Here is a 22,208-nt window from a genome sequence, read left to right as displayed (position 1 = left end):
ACGAAAGCTAGTAAGAAGGATGATTCTACATGCTTTTACCCCATTGTATATTTGTGGAAAGATCATGGCTTAAAATCTTGAGATATTTGGGACATTCAAGTTTTCTTGGCAGTTTGTGTAGCATATGTATTAACATGGAAATCATCTGGTTTTATTTCTGCAACTAAGGAATCATTTCCCCTTTTGTGTTTCACTTCAGAGATGAGATCTGGATGGAAGGTCTCATTATTTTCCAAGGGATTTTGAAAAATCATTGTATTCAACCTTTGGAAAGCTCTCTGCTATTCCACTTAATGTAACTTCCCTTTTTTGATGCAGATGCAGGTTTTCTATACGGTTCTGTTCTCTTCTTGTGCTAGGATTATTAACTTTTGTGATAGAATTCAAATAAGATTTTATTTCTTGGTAACTGGCTTTCACAACTTATCTTTAAACCCTTGAGCAATATGTGTACAATTAAGAGATTTCTGACATTTATTCTTATACTAAGTGGATAAACTCTAGAATTTAGGCATTTTCACTTTACTTCTGTTGTGTTTCGATTCTCTCCAGAGTTGCATGTAGATAGCTTTTATTTCTGTGCATTTACAAAACCCATTTAGAAAATATCTACAAAGTAAAAATGAGAGGAAATAGAAATGTATTTTTTCAAGAACATTTTGATACACATTTCATGAAGTTTACTGATTTATCAATTTCTTACACTGGTTATAATCAATATTTAATTCAAAGAGAGGGAAGCATTCATTATGATATACATGGCTTTTTAAACTCCTTCCTTTTCGATTTATTGCGGTTGGGGCCACCAAAATTATATTTTTATCAGGAAAAAAATTTTCGACTCCTCTAGCCATAATGTTGAACAGAATTGGAATATTTTCTCTAGAATTTTCTTCAGCAGGCAAATGAAAGCTTAGAGTACTTGTATTTTCTTTTCTCTCTCTGGAACATCAATACCAGTATATTGCTTGCAGCTATTGTAATAAAAAAAAATAAAGTATATTTTCACTATCAAAAAAGAAATCTTAAAAAAAAAAAGCCTATTTCCAAATAAAGTCACATTCTGAGGTATTGGGGATTAGGATTTCATCATATATTCTATTGGGAGACACAATTCAACCCACAACAAATACACCCTTAGCAGAAACTTGCTAAAGGAATTAACAGAGAATATCTTTTAAGATCAAGGAAGAATGCAAGAACTATGACATCTTTATTTTTTATAAATTTCCATTTTTGAATTGTTTTATAATTTTACAAAGGAATATTAAAAACACAATATGCCTTTTTATCCAATTTTAAGAAAATTTTAGGCAATTAAGAACATTTGAATAGCAAAAGAAAGAACAAATGATCATATAATTTGCATAATTAAATGATTATTTCTCCAACTAATTAGCTTCATAAAAACTCAACTAATTAACTCAAAGTCAAGGGTTGGGGCTAGGGCATCTTTACTTTTCATAAGACATACATACCACACTTTGGGAACCACTGGCTTAAACCATTCATATATGCGTGCAAATCCATCTTGTTGATAATTAGCAAGATGAAAAGTGACAGAAAACATTACTAAAAGAAAACACCAAGTTAGAAGAATATTATTATAGGAAAATTGTACAGAACCTTTAGAAGTTTGGTGAGAGATTTCACTATTTCTTCATTAGTGCTTGATTTCTAATTCATTAATGTGAATAAATAAATCCAGAAATTTTAGGGCTGTATAGAGGATTGAAAGAGAAAATGTTTTAAAGTAATTTCAAAGCATGTAAAGCTGGATACAAATTAAAAATTGTGATGACGATTTTCCTGTTGCTGATTATCTCGCATTGCCATCTATTGGGGTGACATTTTAAAATATCATTACTGAACTTTGGCAATGGTATCTGAGCTGAAAGCACTTTCTGTTAATTATTAGCTAGAACTGTTATGCTTGCAATTCTCATTTCATTGGGTACAGAGATTGGCCAACTTAAAAAAAGGATGCAAATAGTAGGTTAAAGAAGCAAAAGCAGCAAAATTCAGGCAAAGAACATTGATTAATGAATTTTTAAAAATTCTTAAAAGTCATGTACTCGAGTTTGGTTAAGCTTCAGGCAGACCTAATGAACATGACCAGACCACTCCATATGGAGCAGGTAACCCATGCTGACTCCAAATTTGCTGACATTTTAGGGTTATTATTTCTGGAAGGATGTAGCATTCTGGAACAATTTCTTTAATGATTCCATTAAGACCATGGTTTCCTTCCATTTAGGTTTACATATTTCATTTTTCACATTACCCCATACCAAAAAGAAAATAAAACCATATTTTAGATTGAGTGTCTGTGTCAGCCAAAGGAAAAAGAAAATCACTTGATTTTGATGGTTCTTAACCCCATTTTATTTGATAAGTACATGTGTTTTTTGGATCATGCATCAGTGTGTAAATGATGAAATTTTATGAATACTAGTTTAAAGGCAAAAAGTGATTTTGCTTACACTAAATTATGGCAAGCTTAAACGTATGCCATCATATGAATGATATGGAAATGCACACTCCATAACAAAGAAGCTGCAGGAATAGGGATCTCAGAGAACAGAATGTGACAACACAGGCTTCCAGATAACAGACTCACACTGAGTGTGCAGTTACTAGTCTCTTAGTTTGAAGAATATCTGCTTTTTACTTATTTGTCACTAGATGTTGCTTTTTCTTTGGACAAAGGGATAAAATTTATTTTAATTACTAATAAAATCTTTTGAAATGCTGTCATAGAAAGGTTCTTCTTGGATATTTAAATATAAAAAATTAATTCTGAAGGCCCAGACATGGTTGAATGGTGGTTGAGTGTGAGCCTTACAATCTGATTTGAATTCTGGTCCCCAAACCTGCTTAGCAATGTGACAGCAGTTACCTGACCTCCCTGTGCCTCTGTTATCTCCACTATGAAATAGTCATCCCAAGAAGCCCTGTGATGTTGATCTTATGACGTTACCACCAACAGAGCAGTGGTCTGGAGTCAATGTTATAGTGCAGTTAGTGTCTGGCATACTGAAGGACTAAAACAATTTTCAACTAAAACCAGACCAACTCTAAAAAGCAAACAGTGAACAAGACCCAAATATATACCTTAAATGAAGTTTTGGTAAATTAAAGTATGTGGTTATTTCCCTTTATAGCACATCCATGATCATATTGTTTGAAAGGATAAATGAGCAATTTTGAATAACATTTATATTTTGATTTTTTAAGTCCTTCCTTTCTAAAAACAATAAAATCTTTTTACATTACGGTAGCATTTACAGCTTTCACTGATATTATGACCCTGAACTTCAAAAGAAATTAGTAAGGTGTACTAGTCCATTTTGTGTTACTATAACAGAAATACTTGAGACTGGGTAATTTAGAAAGAACTGAGGTTTATTTGGCTTATGATTCTGGGACAGCTGCATCTGGCACGGGCCTCAGGCTGCTTCTACTCATGGCAGAAAACAGCAGGCAGCTGGCGGGTACAAGCAGATCACATGGCGAGAGGAAGCAAGAGACCGAGAGAGAGAGAGAGGAGGTGACAGTGTCTTTTAAACAACCAACTGTCATGGGAACTATGACAGCCCCCCCACTGTGCTGGTCATTTTTTACTTCAATGCAGGTGGCAGCATGGGGCAGCCACACCTGGAGGCATCAGCAGCTGGATTGGAACGATGCTGTGTCACTGCAGCCCTGTCACTGTGGAGAAGTCTCTTCCTCAGTGTGATCTTAGGGCTCCTTGTTTATAATGCTGGGGACACCCGTGATGGCCACCTCCTCCCAGGCTGGTCTGAGTGTGATCACATGGTGCAGAGGAGGCTGGGAGCTACCAAGGACTGTGCAGAGGAAGCGGTACTTTGACTGAAGAAGTTGGCCTGGCAAGTGGTGCAAAGGGTCCTGGCCTTGGATACAGGACACCAGGGTGGTAAAACTGCTGATGGCACATGCATGTGCCCTCGGCATGCCTGAGTTCACCTGACACTGGGGCAGCACGTCCTCTGCAGGCCTACAGCACCTTCTCCCCAGACAAGTGCGCGCGCACACACACACACACACACACACACACACACACACATGCATAGACATCTCTGCACACCCACACCTATGTGCACACCCACACGACTGCACATACACACCTACAATTACACAACCCTGCACACACACACACACCCAAAGACACAAACCTCCACATGCCTCCACACACTCACACCTACAGACAGACGCCTGCCCACACACATCTGCACACACACACACCTCCACACAGACACACACACACACACTAGCCTGAACGCAGGGCAAGAACAGGAAAGAAGAACACCACAGTGGACACCCACTGGGCATCTGGGTGGAAGGACTGTGTTTTTAATCTTATTGTTCATTAATGTTGAACTACTGATTTACTTATAATCATTATTGTCTTTGTAATAAGTGCCTACAAAAATTGAAACCGGGTAATGTACTTTACTTAGTAGGTGAGTGTTTAGTGGATAGTATTTAATGTGATGTTAATGTTTATATAAACATAAAATAATGTGCATATTAAAAATATTCGCATATCACGTAAAGGAGAATAAAAGGTTTTGAAAGTCCCACCCAGCAGAGCTGGTCCTCATTCATGGCTTGGTCACGTCTCCCAGCCTGTCTCTCCCATTTGACTTCCTCTGTCCTGTGTCTGTCTGTCTCACTCTCTCACCTAAACAGTCATTTACATACAGGTGTGTATGCATGTTGACATCACATAGATGTTTTTCAACATGAGACCCTCAATACAGACTGGCCTTCATGACATGTTTACATGACAATTTCTGTGTGCAGCTCAGCACCTGCTCAATTTAACACCCAGCCCCTCTACAAGATGTTAGAGACGTGGCCAGCCACTTGCTACCTCCACCAGTGCTGTGATGAAAACACTTCAACAGAAATCTTGAAAACCTGGGCCGTTGTGGTTGTTGAATAACCTCCCCAGATTACCACTACTTGGCAGATGGACACGTGTGTTCACTTTGATAGAAGTTGCTGAGTGGTTCCTGAGATGGGGTATCTACGCACATGTCTCCCAGGACATCCGCTGGGACCTCTTCTCCCACATTCTCACCAGAGCTGGTCATCACCAGACATAAAGACCTGCCCATCTGATGGGGCAATGACATCTCAATAATGTGTAAATTGTTGTGTGTCATCATAAGGGAGGTCGTGGATGTCTGACATTTACTGGCCATATGAATTGCTTCCCTTTGGAACTGCAGGAATATATCCTTTGTCCCCTTAAAAACATGGATAAATGAAAACTCTTTGTACCACTAGGATGCATATTACCATTTCTCTGCCCATGAAGAATTTTCCAATCTGGGGTTTGTCTTTTAAGCTTTTGACATTATTCTTGTTTTGTTTTGACCAGGAAAAGTCAGTCTTTTCCTCTGTGGTGTCTGGCTCTCCAGTCATTCAAAAGTTGTTCCTATTTCAAGATTATGACAATAATAACTATCGGGGCTCTGTGTTTCTATGTATAGTCTTTGATTTTTTCTGTAATTTTCCTCTTACTAAAAATATAAAATAAAAATTAATCAGTTCCTTCTCATATCATGTGGCCAGACACAAAAGGCCACATAACATATAACTGTACTGATAGGAACAATCCACGATAGGTAAATTCACACACACAGAAAATGGAGTGGTTGTCAGGGACTAGGAGAGGCAGGATGGGGAGTGACAGCTTAATGGCTACAGAGTTGATGAAGCTGTCCTGTCACTAGACAGAGGTGAGGGTTGCACCACATGAGAAATGTACTTGATGCCACTGAATTGTAATTTTGAAAATATTAAAACACTTTATTTTATACAAGGGATATAAGTGAAGAGAAATGATGATAAAATTTAAGGAGATGCAGGACAAAGACAAAAACGAGGACAAGCACAGTGGCAGGGAAGGGGAAGGACAGCTCTGGAGTGGGGACTGGTGAGGGTGTTTGTGGGAGCTCTGGAGCCAGGGCTCCCCTGGGTGCTGGCGTTTCTTCTACTTTTGATGTTTCAGCAGTGGTTAGGTGAGCTTGCTCTGGCTCTTCCTCTGGCTCTGGTTCTGGATCTTCCCTTGGCTCTGGCCCTGTCCCTGGCCATGGCTCTTGCTCTGGCTCTGTCTAGCTCTTGCTCTTGCTCAGGCTCCGGATCTTGCTCCTGCTCTTGCTTTAGCTCTTGCTCTTCCTCTGGCTCTCGCTCTGGCACAGGATCATGCTCATGCTCTGGCTCTGGCTTGGGCTCTGGCTCTAGCTCAGGATCTTGCTCGTGCTCCAGATCTAGCCCTGGATTGGCCTCTGGATCTTTCTCCTGCTCTTTCTCTGGCTTGGGCTCTGGATCTTGCTCTGGCTCTTCCTCTGGATCTTGCTCCTGCTCTTTCTCTGGCTTGGGTTCTGGATCTTGCTCAGGCTCTGGCTCTGGCAGTGGAGGTGGAGCTGGAGCTGGAGCTGAAGATGTCTTTAGCCCTTGGGACAGTTGTTCAGCCTGGGCAGAAGCTGGAACTGGAGGGACAACAATTGAAAATATCAACATGAGTTTCTATGTCTCTTCCAATGACACTGTCTTTCTGAGAAGCCCAAGTCCAGAGACCCAGGCTCCGGAAGTCTTCCCATACTGCAGAACACTGAATGATTGTTCTGATTACTCAGTGCCCCTGTCCCCAGCTTGCTTCTAGAAACTCTCCTCTGTGTGGCCTGGCCCAGCCCCCTCCCCAAACCCTCACAGGCACCCACCCTCTTCCTCCTCACCCTCAGTCTCCGCCTCACTGGGCTCCAGGTGCTCCAGCTTCTCCAGCTGGGCCAGAAGAAGATCAGCCTTGCGCTCCACCTCTGAGCCTGGCAGATTGATGTGTACATATGCCAACAGAAACTTCAAAGGAGGAAATTCAGGAGGCTCGTAGAAATCAATGGAATAGAATTCCAGCCAGATCTTTAGGATGGAGGACATAGCGCTGGGGGGAGACAGGTGGGCTGTAGAATCAGAGGCCTGGCCTATCCCTCTATGCTGCCCTCCCAGGGCTCCCCTGAGTGAGCTGCCATCTTGTACCCTCCGCCCCTGCCTGTCCATAGACCAGCCCCTCCAATGTCCAGTATGACAGCCCTGGCAGAGATGGGCCTGGCAACCAAGGAGGGGCTGGGAAAAGCCTCCATGGGGGGAGCCTTCAATTTCCCTGCAGGGAAATCCTGAGCCCTCAGCCCTGTAGCAGGAATCATAAGATGTGTGGGAGCCAGAGATCTGCCAGCTCTCCCATCCACAGGCCCCCACACACCACACACAGTTCTGTGGAGATGGGAGCCCTTCCATCAGCACCCAAACCCCACTTACCATTTTAGCTGTTCCAGGGGTCCGCCATCCCTGTGATAATCCTTAATGATGCTTTTGTATCTAGAGGAGACCAGGGCAGTGTCATATCTACCATATGGTGGCACTACCTGCTCCTCACGTATATTGTGGTTGTCTGACCTCTGACTAGAATGGAAACCCAGGAGGGCAGGGAATATAGTGTCCTCGGTTCTTTGGAATATAGTCAGTGCCCAGAAAGTCACTGCACATAGTGTGACTTCAAATATGTTTGTTGAAGGAATGAACCCCAACCGACTCCTCCCAAGATATCTGGGTGCACCTGAAGCCCCTCTGCCAGCCCCCGGTCTCCCTGCTTTGAATACTCCCAGAAGCCTGCAGATAGGATCTCAAATGTGAAAACAGTGAAGCCCAAGTCAACGAGGTCAGTGAGGATGTGACAGAGACTTCCTCGTGGGGGGGCAGGAATCCTGAATGAGGATGACCGTGGCCCCTCCAGCAGAACTTTCCACAGGGCTGGACTCAGGAGCAGCACTTTCCATGGGGGACCCACTAGAGTTTGTTCCTGTTACCACCCACTGAACACAGGTGGAAACTGAGGCTCAGAGGGGTGTGGTGACAGTCCCAAGACTCACAGCTGGGAGGTGGCTGAGTGACACTGTGTGATCGAGGGACAGAGTGCTCACCTGAGGAAAAGCAGATCCAGCGCCTGCTGGGGAGTGGCGAAGTTTCTATAGTTTAGCAGAAACGTGTGCACATAGGAGTCATTGCCACGCATGACAGTGGGCACCAGGTACTCCACCCACTTTTGCAGGGTGCCTGCCGGGACAGGCCACAACATGTGGGTGGCATCTGGGCTTAGGGAAGACTTCTCTTCACTCTAGGATAGGACAGGGAAGAGATGCACAGTGACAGCACCGTGAACACCCTGGACGGAAGGGGCTGGAGGCCAGTCTTAACCCCACGGAGGACATGAGAAGTGAGCCTGAGGGCCCAGGGTTAATGTACAGGGTGGTGGTTGCCACCCCGGGTTCCCCTTTCACCCTCTAGCCATGACCTGAGGTGTGAACACACCATTAACCAGCAGGTTTATAAAGACCCCACCCTCTGCCTCTGCCCAGGGAGGTTGTCCCATGTCCCCATTCCCCCACACACGGGAGGAGGGAGTGCGGTCACCCAGGGAGGCTCACAGTGCTGGCCTGGCCTGGCCCGCCCTTCCCTGGGACACCTGAAATTACCTTCGGGGACCTCCTGCCAAACGGCCACTGGAGTCCAGGGCGAGGGCTGACCCAGCGCCAGAAGCAGCGGACAAGCCTCTCAGCACAGGGCTGCCTGGGGCTACCGCCCCGGGACCTCGGGATACAGCACAACATCTCACTCTGCCTGTGGCCAAGTGAGCTGGGGAAGGGGCTCTGTATAGAATGTGGGTGCCAGGTTACCGAGTTCCAAGTTCTGTTGGGGGTCTGTCATCAAGGAAGTGAGGTCACTTCCTGGTATCTCATTTCCTCAACCCCTCCTATGTGCACAAGACTGCAAGTGCCCCTCTGGGTACCTGACTGCTGCCCCTCCTTCCCCATGACCTCTCTCTGTTGCCCACACTTCCACCAACACTGCCTGATCGCACCCCTTTGCAAGGCCTGGGTGCAGCCAGCTTCACAGCTCGGAGGAGATACATGTAGGTTCAGCCCCAGCACCTCCTTCTTATCACTTATGTGACCCTGGACAAGCCACTGTGATTCTCAGGACCTCCCCAGTCTCCCCTTCGGCACAGTCGTGATCATTCTAGCATTTCCTTCCTAAGGATGTCATCAGGGATGTGTGAGTAAACATCCCTGAAACCTATGACCGGTGTCACATGTAGCTAATGAACAAAACTAGAGATAAAAATCCATGATGGTGTGGAAGGTAGCATGGAATACGACTGACCGGTCTGGTTTCTGCCACTGTGGTTAACATAAAATGTTTGATATTTACTAAAGAAATCTGTTTACCTTCATAACTGTATAATAGGGTCATTAAAGACAATAGATACAGTAGTTTAAAAGTAATAAAATTTAAAGCAAAGTGTATTTAATTTAAAATTGAATTGCCAGCAAACGGGTGTCCTAATGAACACTTGTGTCAACATAAGCTCTAACCAAATTAAGAGACATCATTTGTATCACAGGAAACTAAATCAGCAGTGAGACCCCAAAAGGCACTTCCTCTGGTGGGGATACAGTCATTGTCACAGATGACCTGGCTGATGGAATTAAGTCAGGACAAGTGAGATTCAAGATTCTTCTTAACGTAAATGAATATGGAAAAGCAGGTGAATGCTGTCAAGATTTGAGAAGTTGGAAAAAAAAAGAGTCAACAATAAAAAAGAATCTCCAATGAAGTCAGCAAGTTAAAAGGAAGAAAAGAGTCTGGGGAGCATTTTGAGGGTAGAAATAGATCTTGATCTCTGGTCATTGCATTAAAAAATAAGAACGTTTATGTCCTATCAGCTATCCATCTATTTAAATGAATTTTTTTTTCTCAAAGTTTCTCTACCAATTTATAATATAGAAGCTGGGGTGGTGATAGAAAATGAAGTGGCAAAAAGTCTTATCACATGTTTGATCTGGTCATTTCTGAAACAAGTGACATTTTAATTGTTGGGAGATCAGTAGCTAATATAGTGAGTTGTGTTAGTCAGGGTTCTCCATACAGACAGAACGAACAGGATAAATAGAAATAAATATAGGTATAGATGATATATAGATTCAGGTATAGACATAGTTATAGATACCGGTATATGGAATAGATATGTTAGTGGAATTGGTACAGACAGTTACGGAAATTGTGAAGTCCCACAAAAGGCATTCTGCCAGTACCATGGCTCAGTGCAAGTCCAAAAGCCTCATAAGCACAGAACTTGAAGAAGTAACTATCAGTCAGAGGCCGAAGGCCTGAGAAACTGAGGGGTGAGAGGTGTTGCTTCTACAAGTACTGGAGTCCAAAGGTTAGAGAACGTGGAGTTCTGATGTCCGAGGGCAGGAGAAACAGGGTGTTTCAGCTCCAGGAGAGAGAGGGAGAATTTGCCTTTCCTCTGCCTTTTTGTTCTATTCAGGCCCCAAGTGACGGGATGGTGCTCAAAATAGAGGGTGAATCTTCCCCACTCGGTTCATCGACTTACAGGCCCAAATCCTTCAGAAACATCCTCACAGACACACCCAGACATAATGCTTTACCAGTTTTCTAGGTATCACTTAATACAGTCAAGGTGACATATAAAGTTAAACATCACACACCACACTAATTCAATACCAGGATCTTCTATCTTAGTTCTCAGATATGGTCTGGGGAGTCCTAGTGGATCTCTGATATACTTTCAAGGGGTCAACAAGGTTAATGCTATTTCTATAATAATAATAAAAACATAATTTGTTGTTTCAATCTCATTCTCTCACTAATGTACAGGAAAGTGTTCTTGAGTCTAAATGACCTGCAATATCCCCATTGATTGAAAACAAAGGCCACAAGGATCCAGCCATCTTCTATTCAGACAGACATTCGATTTGGGAAGTTAAACATGCCACACTTCTCAATAGAATTTATTTTGCCTTGCCAACAATAGTTATTTTTCATAAGAATGCTATTTAAACTATAGTTAGTTTATTAATGTTATTTTAATATAAATTAAAATATTTATTTTTAAAATCTGTCAGTTTCAATCTCTAATGTCATAAATATTAAAGATAGAACCCAAATTTAAAAAAAGCTATTAGGGTCCTCAGTAATTTTTAACGTCTACAGGCATGTTGAGACCAGGAATCGTGACACCACTGCTGTGCCAACTGAACCTGAACCCTGTGCTAGACGTGGCCCAGGACTCACCTGTTCCACCAGGACCTTAACCCTTAAGCCATACTCAGTGACTGAGTACCGATGCCTTCCTTATTTCAGGGACATCAGAGGCAGGCCAGATCTCGAGAAGTCCTTCTCCTTCATCCTCCCTCATCCCACTTCTAGGCCTGGGGGGCCTTACCTTGGGATCTGGAAATCTTTGGGGTTGGGTGGAAATGGGCCATCAGCTCCTGGCCATGTAGCTGTCATGGTGAGGCTTGAACATGCTCACAGCCTTGGCTCCCTCCCAGCTCTCTTAGGAAAGGTCCCTTTTCTCCAGCTCTGACTCCATGTGTGGTTTCCTCCTTCCCTCAGGAAGCTCTGTGGTCCCCTCCCTCTTCCCACATTACAAGGGTCCTGCTGCCCTTGCCCCAAGTCCACACTGTCTGATGCCAACTACAGCTTCAGGCTGAATGTGTCGCCCGGATGTTAAAGCAGCAGGTTTTCAGCCTGTCACCTTCACACACTTTCCTCCTGCATGGGAGCCCTGTGGCAGCAACAGCATCCCTCAGACTGGACCCTGCCCCATGGCCTAGTGAGGGGAGAGCTGGGGCTGCTCCTGCAGTGGGTGAGAAGGAGGCAGCTGAAGATGTTCTCTTGTGTGACAAAGGGAAGAAGGGCCCATTTTCCAGCAGGGGGCGCTGTGCAGATGTAGCTGAGGTGACCATAGCTTCTCTATGTTTCTCTGACTCCAGGGAATTGGGTCTTTGCCCTGTGAAGGATGAGGCCGCCCTCAGGCACCGTGATCTCATTGGCCCCTGTGAATGCTGGGCAGATGAAGAGGGGGCTGTCATCAGACCCCAGCCTGAAGAAGGGCCTCAGGGGCCCAGAAAACACTGAACGGGGACATGTGTAGATGTGTGATCTGTCCCTCATGTTGTAGAAGGAGACATCTCCAGCCTCATAGTCCAGGAAGATGCCCACCCGGCCAAGGCGCTCTTTCAGAGGGAGAATCCTGTCAGGGGATGACAGGGCCCGGTACTGGTTTCCAAACATCTCCAGGGTCCAGAAGCCATTCTCAGGGACCAGCAGGGCCTGTCCTTTTCTCTCAACACCATCTCTACAACCCCCCACGGTCCACATCATCACGTTTTCAACCTCCACCTCCCAGTAATGTTTCCCTGAACTGAAGGTCTCCCGACCCAGGACACAAGGGTGACAGTCGAATCTCTCCGGGTTGTCAGGCACCCACTGCTGGGAAGGGCCCCGCCTCACACTTCTCCGGTCCTCTGACAGGTAGAGCTCAGGGTGAGCGGTGTCAGGGTCCAGCCTCACACCAGCTGTAGAGGAAGTCTCAGGTTTAGACCTGGGGTCTCAGGACCCCTGAGGATTGTATGATCCCTGGTCCTAGAGAGGTCCCAGAAAGCTGGGGTGGGATCCCCCATAGGGTGGCCTTTTTCATGAAGACAACTTTATCCCAGGAGCTCACAGTCTAGGAATTACTGAGGCTGCACCTCAGTCTCTCTAGAGACAGGAGCAGTGCCCTCAGGCAGAAGAGAATTGGGGTGCCAAGAAATCAAGAAAATTAGCAAATGAGCCCAAATTAATAATTCCCACTTTCTCTCAGCATTCTCAGATTTTGCCCTCTTTCCTATTTAGGACATATGATCTCTAGGCCTCTGGAAACACTCCCACTTGGCTGAAACCAATGAAGATGGTTCATCCCCTGCTTCACCCCAACTCCCCTGCCCTAGTCTCATAAATTAATTAAGGTGAGTCTCTCACGACAGTGTCCTTGGTGGTATGGAGTTTCTTCATTTGTTCCTTGTATTCCTTTCACAAGTGACAACTGACTTAAATGACTGAGAAGGGCACCCTTCAAGGGGTTATAAAGGATAATGAATATCCCCAAAACCCAGTCTGTTTCCTGAGAAGTATGTGGGGCAAACATAAGAGGAAATATTTCCATCAAGTTTTTTTTTTTTTTTTTTTTTTTTTTTTTGTCGTGTTTTCGTGACCGGCACTCAGCCAGTGAGTGCACCGGTCAGTCCTATATAGGATCCGAACCCGCGGCGGGAGCGTCGCCGCGCTCCCAGCGCAGCACTCTACCAAGTGCGCCACGGGCTCGGCCCTTCCATCAAGTTTTGCTTTAACAACATGGGTCTGAAATCTATAGCTATGACCTTTCTGGGTATAGGAAATGCTTCAGACCCTGGACATTCTGCAGACCTATCTAATCTACATATATTATTAGGCATTCAATCTATCTTTCTATTTTGTTAATAAGATTTCCTCCTTTCCCCAAGTTGGAATATCTGATTATGACAACTAGGGATTGTGTCCCAAATTAATTGTAGCAATTTTGAAATTCACCCAAAGAGGGAAGGTCTGTGTGTCATGGCAGCAAGTAAACCCTGGATTCTTTGGTGCTTATGTGCGGAAGGTGACAAATCATGAAATGCAGAGTGCTCATTAGGAGTGGTCAGTTGGATTCTGAGCTCTCCACTCGCCTGACCCTCTGCCTGGCAGGCTACATGTAGAGCACAAGTGCATTTTGGGAGCAGGAAGGCGTTTCTGGCTATTTATAAAGCTTTGAGTCAGGTTTACTGGGGAACCTAATTGCATTTTCCTCATGTGGCTCTTCAATGACAGTCTACACCAACGCCCAGTTTATAAAGAGCTAAGCCAGCATTGTCCTCTTTCAAATTAATCCAGGATCCAAGAGCAATAAGTATAGAAATGGAACTCTTGAGGAGGTTCACTACGTATGGGGGACCTCTGGTAATCACGTATTAAATTATTCTAAGAAAGGCTATTCGGTTAGCTCACTTGGTCAGAGCGTGGTGCTGCCAGCACCAAGGTCAAGGGTTCAGATCCCCTTACCGGCAAGTCACCGAACAATAATAATAATAATAATGGAAGGATCATGGGAAGTAAACTGTAGGGTTGATTAGGAGCTGCAGGAATCCCTGACAGGAGAGCTGGGATCCAGCACAGGTGGGACACTGCTGGTGAACCGACCCCAGCACCCTACAGCCCCCCATCCAGCCCTGAGCCCCCTGTTCATCAGCTCTAGGGTCCTGTTGGCTGGCTAATGGGGAGAAAGCTCAGGGACTGAGGGTATGTCAGTTGCGCTCACCAGCATGTAGGAGGGTTCTTCTCCACCCTGCAAGGGACAGACACAGAGGTGAATGTCATGAGGTAACAGCTGACTGAGCAGAACACACTTCGTGCATTGAGTGGTTCAGGAAAGGTTAAACTTACGCAATTCTTCTTGAAGTTGATCTAAAAAAGAAACAGAAACAAAATAATGTTCTCAACAGAAGAAACGAGAGAGGCTGGGTTTGTGTTAAATGATGCACGACTGGCCCCTTTCCGTGAATAGCACTGTCCCCTCCCCTGTGCCTTGGGAACAGTAGGAAACCAGAAATGACACAGGATCAGGTGGCTGGACAGTACCACTACGTTTCTAGGCTCGCTTTTGTCCAACAATGAGCATTGTGCGTAGCCAGGTCAGTGAGTGCAAGGTGTGCAAAGTGGAAGACAGAGGGCCCTGAGGGACCAGCTACTGGACAGAGTTCCAGCCTCACTGCTGCCGTGATGCGTGCCTCTGCTGTTCCCAAGCTTCCACCTGTCACAGCTGTGTCCCTTCTATGACAGTGACTTGTCTTCCCACTCTTTTACCTTTCATTTGACGTTCTCTCTCTTTTTCCACACGTTCTTTCTCCAGTTCCTTCCGTGCATTTTCTTTCTCTTCATGTTCAAACTCCCTTTCCCCTGACAGAATCTCTTTTTCCCTGTGGAGTTTCTTGATGAGAAAGACGCTCCCAGCCAGGAGGATGATCAGAATAGCCAGGAAGACAACCAGGGCCACTGTCCAGGGAGATGTGTGGGGCATAAAGGATTCTGAAAAGCGAGCCAGAAAAAAATTCCATTTAGTGAGAAACAGGAGAGCCGGGCTGAGGGCGCCCCTCAAGAGCACATCTGAAGAGCTCCCTCAGGTCCCTGCTTGGTCAGCATCTGCCTCAGACCTCAAATGGAGAAAGTGATGCTGGCTCTGCCCTTCCTGGCCCCACAGTGACTGCCAGGGCTGGGCCCCAGGAGATAGAAGAGCAGAAACCTCTGGAGTCAGCACGGGAAGGACCGGGTAATCAAGGCTCATCGGGCATGCTGAGTCACCACAGCCAGCGCATGGGAACAAGCCCCATCACCCCGTGCCTGGGGAGCTGCAATGCCCTCCTCCTCGCTGTGCCCTTACCATCTGCATCATGTCAATGCTTTGCTCAGAACCTCCAAAGCTTCCCATTTCTCTCAGACTACAGGCCTGAGTGTGGCCTGTGTTGCCACATGTAGTGTGGTCTCTTAGGTTCTGTGAGTTCATTTCTTCCCATTCCCTGCACTCATTCCATTCCAGCATCACCAGCATCCCGGCTTGGACTTCCTCAAAACCAGAAGACATGTATCTACCTCAGGGCCTTTGCATGTGCTGTTTCTGTTCCTGGTTGCTCAGTTCTCCTACACCTGCTTGGCTGATCCCTTGATTGCTCAGTTCCCATCTTCACAATGATGTCTTCCTGACCATGCTGCTAATGTCCCTGACAATTCCTAGCCCTGCTTGCTTGATTTCCTATAGTATTTGTCACCATGTGATATAATTTGGACTTTAATTATTTAATCACTTTTTAAAATTAATTATTTCATTTATTTATGTCCCTGCATTCCCACAGGACCCCCTGTGAAGGGACGAAGGAAGGAAGGGAAAGAGGGGAAAAGACACAGGAAGGAGCAAAGGAAGGATGAAGGAAGCAAGAATGGACCGTGATGGTGGAGAATGACAGGAGATCAAAATGCCAAATGAATTGTGAGATCTCTGAGGAAACATTACATTGTACAGTTTCCTTAGTCCCTTGAAAATGTGAGCTCCATGGGGGCTGTGAACTTGGTGAACTTTGTTCAGTGATTTCTGTCCAGTTCTGGAACAGTGCCATGAACAGAGGAGATGTGTGTAAAGTACTTGTTGAGAATTTACGGATGTCTGTAGGCGGGGAAAGGAAGGGCTTTAATAGACAGCACCTCCAGGTGTAGATAGACACCCACCCATACCACACTGTGTGTTTTCTGATGTTCTGGATGTTTAAAAATTGCTGCAGCACAAGGACTCTATCAGGGAAAAAGATCAGATTTACCCTCAGAGAAGAGGCTCCTACTTATGTGGTCTGAGACTACTGGATTTTCCCCTTGTGAGAGGGGGCAAGGCCTCAGTTCAGCTGTAGCCTCCAGCTCTTCAGGGCCCAGGACCCTTCCCCTCAATCCCCTTCCCCATTCTGGGCTGCAATCTGTCTTCTGAGGATCCGCCTCCACAGGCTGAGTCTCCAGAGGGCAGAGAACTGACCTGGGATGAAAATCACGGTTTCCTTCTTCTGGCCAAGCAGCGTGTTGTTGACGGAGCAGGACATCTTCCTCACAGAGGAATCAACGATGATCACAGCCGTGGTGACCGTGAAGAGGCCGTCTGCATCAGCCGTGTAAGCCTCCTCCAGGGCGGGCATGACCTCACCGTAGGGGTCCCTCCACACCGCGCGGGGCTCAGGGTACCACCCTCCAGCTGTGCACTCCAGCCGGATGCCCCCGTCCTCGTGGCCCTTCATTTCAATGACGGGCTTAGAGCCCAGGCCTGAGGGGACAGACCAGGCTCAGCTACAAAGGCAGGGGTGTCTCAGCCAACATGTCCTAGAGCAGCTCTTAATGGTGGTCATCCAGGGAAGGGGAGAGAGCAAGAGGGCCGCACCCAGCCCCCCTGAATGTGCATGTCCCATGCATTCCCACAGGACCCCTCTGTGAAGGGACAAAGGAAGGAAGGAAAAGAGGGACCAAGAAACAGGAAGGAGGACAGAAAGGATGAAGGAAGCAAGAATGAACCTTGATTCTGGAGAACAACGTGACACCATATGACAAACAAACTGTGAGCTCCTTGAGGAGAAAATCACACTGGGCACTTTCATTTGTGCTCCACCTACAGGCCCCATCACAGCACCAAGCGTCTCTCTGTCTATGATAAATGCTTGTTGTTCAATTTATTCTGCCAAACACTATCATTTTTTCACTTCTGGGTGGGTGTGTCCAGTTTAACTTGAAAGGGGCAGGTTTAGGATTTCATTTTCTCCTCCTCGGATGACTTCTCCATACACGGGGTTTCCTAAATCTCTAGAATAATACAGCAAGGACAGAAACCTGCCAGGCTGACAGAATATTAAGAAACCTTATGACGAAAGACCGTGTCCCTTCTATGCAGGTTCAGGTCTTCACAGCACCACCGCTATCGACTACCCACAGGAGCTGGTGCTTCTTAGGAGAATGGACAGAGCTGGCCTGCAAAGCCAATCCTTGCCCTGATTCACAGAAGTTTACCCTCCAGGGGCTCAGTCAATTAGCTAATTCAGTTATAGTCTCTTGAGAACATCAATGTATTAGAAAGATCTGGACGCTACTGGGATATCCTTAAGATGACCCTGTGACATCCTTGATGTCAGAAGATCATCACTAAAAACCCTAGGAATCCAGACTCATCCTAACTATATTCTGTCTTTAAAACGACCTTTAATAAAAGAGAATACCTGATGTGAGAAAACTGCAAAGACATGGTGCTGGAGGCCCTTCAGTTGTGTCTGACCATCCAAACTTCCATTGAGTAATTCCTTTGTAAAGCCTCACCAACAAGTTATATCAAAGTCAGAAAATTAAAACAATCACTTGTCCAGCGCTTCCTGTTCAATGTGATTTTGCCAAGAGAAAAAAAAAAAAAAAAAAAAAAAACCTAGTTGCACATTTAAAGGCTCACACAGAAACCCTGTAGTAGAATAACAAATAAAATAACTTAATTACAAAAAAGTTCTACAATACATTTTACACGGTTCAATATGAGCAAGTGGGAGACAAAAGACTTAAGGACAGAACCAGTCAGCCAAATGATCCAACAAACAAAAAATCCTACGACAACCCCATTCAGAGTAGGACAGGCCAGAGCAAGGTCATGCTTACAGGGAAAGAATAAAGAGTTCCTGCCACACACAAATCATAATGGGTCAACTGGTAAGTACTGCTTCAAACAGAGTCAGGACACAAGGGTCAAAAAAGCCTCCTTCCTTCATGTTCTGTATTAATTACATACAACATTGCCACTGTGAGCAACAATGATGGGGTCTCCTACCAGTTATGATTTGAGACCCCCTGGGAAGGTCACACTGTCTCCAAACCTCACCTCCCCTGATGGACTGAAATACCACCATTGATTTTTATGTGTCTTAAAGGATTTTCCAGTCTTCAAACATTTCCTTTAAAGAATAACATACTGATTCCAGGAGTGAGGTCATCCCTTAAAGCCATTGTAATAAACTCTTGGAAATACCAGTATAAATGCTGCTTCTATTTTGAAGTCTTGACAAATTCCTCCCAGCCGAATTCTCATTCGTTTTGTTGGTGGGGCCACCAGGCCAAGTACATAAGTTTGCCTGTGTACTTAATTTTGCTTTAATAAAATCACCTATTTAAATGTCAGCCACTCTCACTACAATCAGTGTTTGGGGGAAGGGACAAAGGCAAGATGAATATTTATCAACAACAAGACACGCACATGTCCTTCTCTGGGCAGTCCTTGTTTATTCCACTTGGCAAGTGCAATGCCTGACAGTGCTTCCTGTCACCCTCAAGAGGGCAGAGTTTGAATGATAGGGCAGGTACAAGAATAATCTGCAGGGATTAACCACTCTCTCCTGCCCAGGGCCTCAGCTGAGATCGTGTGGGCTTCTCAAGCAGTGATGCCCACAGCTTAGCATAGAAAACCCACTCATGTGGCCCTTGGGCAGTAAGAAGCCACCCTCCCCGCATAAAGGGCATTCCAGGCAAAAATCTGTTGGTCTGCAATGGGCCCAAGGTTAAGAGAAAAGGTTTCCTCAAAAGGAACACTGCGCAAAGGCAACAAAGCAAGATAAAGTGACGCACCTGCCACCATGAGGCGCAGGATGGCCTCATCATAGGACCTGCCTTCTTGGAAGTAACAGCGGTAGAAGCCGTCCTCCTGGGCTGTGACGTTGTGTATGACCAGGGCCACACTCCCCCTGCTGATGTCGTTGCTCACAAAGATGGTTCTTCCTCGGTAGTCCTCCATCTGCTCCTCTGCTCTCTCTAGCCCTCGCTTATACACCAGCACCGCCGGGGAGAACTGCGACCGGAACCACCGCACCTCCATGTCCTCAGCATTTTTCTCGGGAGACAGGTGGCAGCTTAATGTGATGTTGTCTCCCACCATGGCCAGGATTGGATCTGCTGGTCCCACGACAGTAAGCTGTGCTGCCCAACAAAGGGGAAGAATCAGAGGGGACACTAGGCATCAAATATCTCAGGCAGGAAAGGAAATGGATATTCCGGGAGACACATAAATTCTTTCCAAGGCCACAGGAACTTCCTGGGCTGAGGAAGGATTTGGGGGACCAGTAGCCGTGGCTGACCCTTGGGAGCGGTACCTATTGAGGCTGCTAATGCTTCATTAGCAACACATTGAGGAGCTCACCCTGATCACCTCTAGGACCTGTGCTCCCTAGGACTTTTCCTCTATTTCCCAATCTAGTGCAGTGCCTGAGTGTAGCATGAACTTGAGCTGTCCAATAGGGGAGCCACAAGCCTAGTGTCAATCAAAATGACCTGAAAGTGTAAAATACACACAGGACTTTGAAGTGAAAATTTTAAAAAGTTGAGCTGAACACATCTCTCTTAGTACTGGACAGATCATCTAGAAAGGAAATCAACAGAATACCTGTTACTGTTTCAGAAAGAGAGAAGAAATCGAGGGTTATCAGAGGTGGGACAGGGGAGGGAGAAGGGTATGGGGAGAGACTGGATAAGAAATATAAAGAATAAGTATGATTTGTAATAATAAAAACCACTCTGACAGGTTCTAAGAAAAAATAAAAATTAAATTAAATTGAATTAAATTGCAAAATGTTAAATTTCTCATTTGTAATATTTTGTAGTAAAATAGACTTAAACGTAAATCTTTAGTTGCAGTTAAATGAAATATATTATTAAAATTTACTTTATGGTTCTGTTTACTTTTTAAAATAAAAGGTATAAAAAAATTTTTTTTGATAAGTTACAACTAAATACGCAGCTCGCCTTTGTGGCTCTCAATGCATTTCTTTTGGGCAGCGCTGGTATAAATTTGATGAACACGCTCAGACTAAAAGAAGAGTCCACAGGGCTGCAGTCCTTCTTGGCTCCTCCTCCTTGCAGACTGCAGAGCTGGTGTTGCTTTCTGAGAAGGTGACAGGAGCTAGTGGCATGCATCCCTACCTGAGACTCGTGCAAACAGGCTGAGGAGCAGGGAGAGGAGAAGGGCGGCCGGCAGGGAGAAGGGTCTGGAGGCAGCTGGCTCCATACGCACAAGGACGGAGTCACCCCGGACAGGCAGGGACCAGGGCCTAGGTGTGCAGAGGAGAAGTCAGCAGAGGAGAAGAACTCGGCAGAGCAGACTGGGCACCGCAGCTGCCATCTACGTCAAACTCGCCCGTCACCATGTGGTCGCATCAGCGCCCTAACTTCGGGCTTGGGCAGCCTCCTTGGTCCCATGGTTCAGGTACCTCCTGACAGGTGGGTTCGTGAGACGCGCCATGAAATAAGCCACTAGTACGACGCGGAGGCAGGCGGTGCCCGCCCTCCCCGGCTCACGTCTCTCGCCACAGGGCACTTCCCTCAGTTGTCACTTGACAGCTTCCGCGCTCCCTCCCTTCTCTTCTTCCTCCCCGTCAGCCAGGCCGGGCACCTACCGGGGGCTCCCCTCTCCCAGGGACCCCGTTTTTCCTCCGCAGCAGATTCCGGCCCCCTCCCGTCCACCCCGGAGCTGCAGCGCTTCCCCTCCCTTTCCTACCTTCTCCAGTTAACCTCGCGTCTTACTCGGCCGACCCTCGATGACCATTTTCCGGTCGTCTCTTTTCTTCTAACGCTCCCATGAGCACAGTCACCACCAGGGAACAAAACGTCGGGAAGACGGAGAGAAAACTTTTCTTCACCTCCCAACATCTCTCAGTGTCCGGTGTCCCAAGATTTCCTGTTAATGGTTTGGAGCCCGGGATTGGCCGGCTGTGGTCAGCCAGCCAATGGTGTCCCTGGGCCTTAATTGTCACCAGTTACTGGGTAGAATACACAGAAGTAGTTTTTTTAAAAAAATCACAAGCGAATAACCTTTTGAGATGATTATGTTGTTAAATTTCCTTTTACTTCTTTAGACACAAGGCACTTTTTGTTCTTTCCGAGGCCTTTAGGTCCCCCGCGGATTGTGGCGTTGATGCCAACCACGAGTAGAGGCCTCTGTTTGCCGTAGTGTGTGTGGAGAGATGATGAGGTAAACATAAGCAGCCTTCTTTGCCAAGCCAGAGGAATCTTGTTCTAGTTCCTGGCTTTGGAGGTTGTTTCGGGGTGGTCTTGCCGGCAGGGGAAGGATTGCAGAGATCAGGCAAGGGCTGATGGGAAGGGGTAGAGAAGGAAGTGAGACAGCAGCTGCAGCAGCTGTTATGAAGACCTCGTCACTCATTCACAACTGTTGGGTAAGAGAAGCTGAGGAGACTGAGCGAGAGTCAGAAGCCCTTTCCCTCAGGCAGGTGGCATTCTAGTGCGGGCAGGAGATGGAAGTGGACAGAGACTTCCTAGTTGGGCTTAACATCTGCCAGAAGATGGTCTGGTTGGGCCCATCCTGCACCCACACCCACACATACTCTCCTCGCCACCAGCATGCCCCACAGACTCCAATCCAAAATCCAGGAATAGATTTTCTCTGTAATAATCACCCTAAGTCTCAGTTCTCAATAGTCCCCTCAAGTGTCCAAATGCTTCCTCGGAGTCCTACGATCCCCTTTTGATTCAACTCAGAACTGTGCAGTTGACCCGCTAGCAATGGATCCCCCTTGCTTGTGTCCCTCCTGCACCTGAGGCCAGCACTCCTTTTCCCATGACATTCCCCTCGCCTGACCTGTTCCCTCCATTTCTGCCTCTTGAAATCCTGCCTGGCCTTGATGCCCACCTCATCT

The 22,208-nt window shown here is 46.0% G+C and overlaps 1 protein-coding gene across 1 annotated transcript; it reads right to left on the bottom strand.

The window, feature by feature from the left end:
- Positions 1-11,868: 11,868 nt before the first annotated feature.
- On the bottom strand, positions 11,869-21,101 carry LOC134378916 (butyrophilin subfamily 2 member A2-like). Its single transcript, XM_063098216.1, has 8 exons — positions 21,053-21,101; positions 20,479-20,606; positions 19,132-19,479; positions 16,526-16,807; positions 14,818-15,039; positions 14,398-14,418; positions 14,273-14,299; positions 11,869-12,473 (listed from the first exon to the last, which is right to left on the bottom strand). Exons 2-8 carry the CDS (start codon positions 20,561-20,563, stop codon positions 11,869-11,871), a joined length of 1,590 nt encoding a protein of 529 aa, XP_062954286.1. The 5' UTR covers positions 20,564-20,606; positions 21,053-21,101.
- Positions 21,102-22,208: the final 1,107 nt, after the last annotated feature.

The sequence above is a fragment of the Cynocephalus volans genome, chromosome 5 (genome assembly GCF_027409185.1).
Source record: "Cynocephalus volans isolate mCynVol1 chromosome 5, mCynVol1.pri, whole genome shotgun sequence".
Lineage (NCBI taxonomy): Eukaryota > Metazoa > Chordata > Mammalia > Dermoptera > Cynocephalidae > Cynocephalus > Cynocephalus volans.
Note: the sequence above shows the minus strand (reverse complement) of the source record. Positions and strands in the feature narration are given on the sequence as shown.

Bases quoted from the DNA above. Each gene is read 5' to 3' on its own strand.
- LOC134378916 (XM_063098216.1), bottom strand. From the start codon at position 20,563: ATGGAGCCAGCTGCCTCCAGACCCTTCTCCCTGCCGGCCGCCCTTCTC. The intron at 14,419-14,817 runs GTAAAAGAGTGG...TTTCTTTTTTAG, and splicing joins GAGAGAACGTCAAATGAAAG to ATCAACTTCAAGAAGAATTG. The intron at 12,474-14,272 runs GTGAGCGCAACT...CTTCCTCTACAG, and splicing joins AAGAACCCTCCTACATGCTG to CTGGTGTGAGGCTGGACCCT.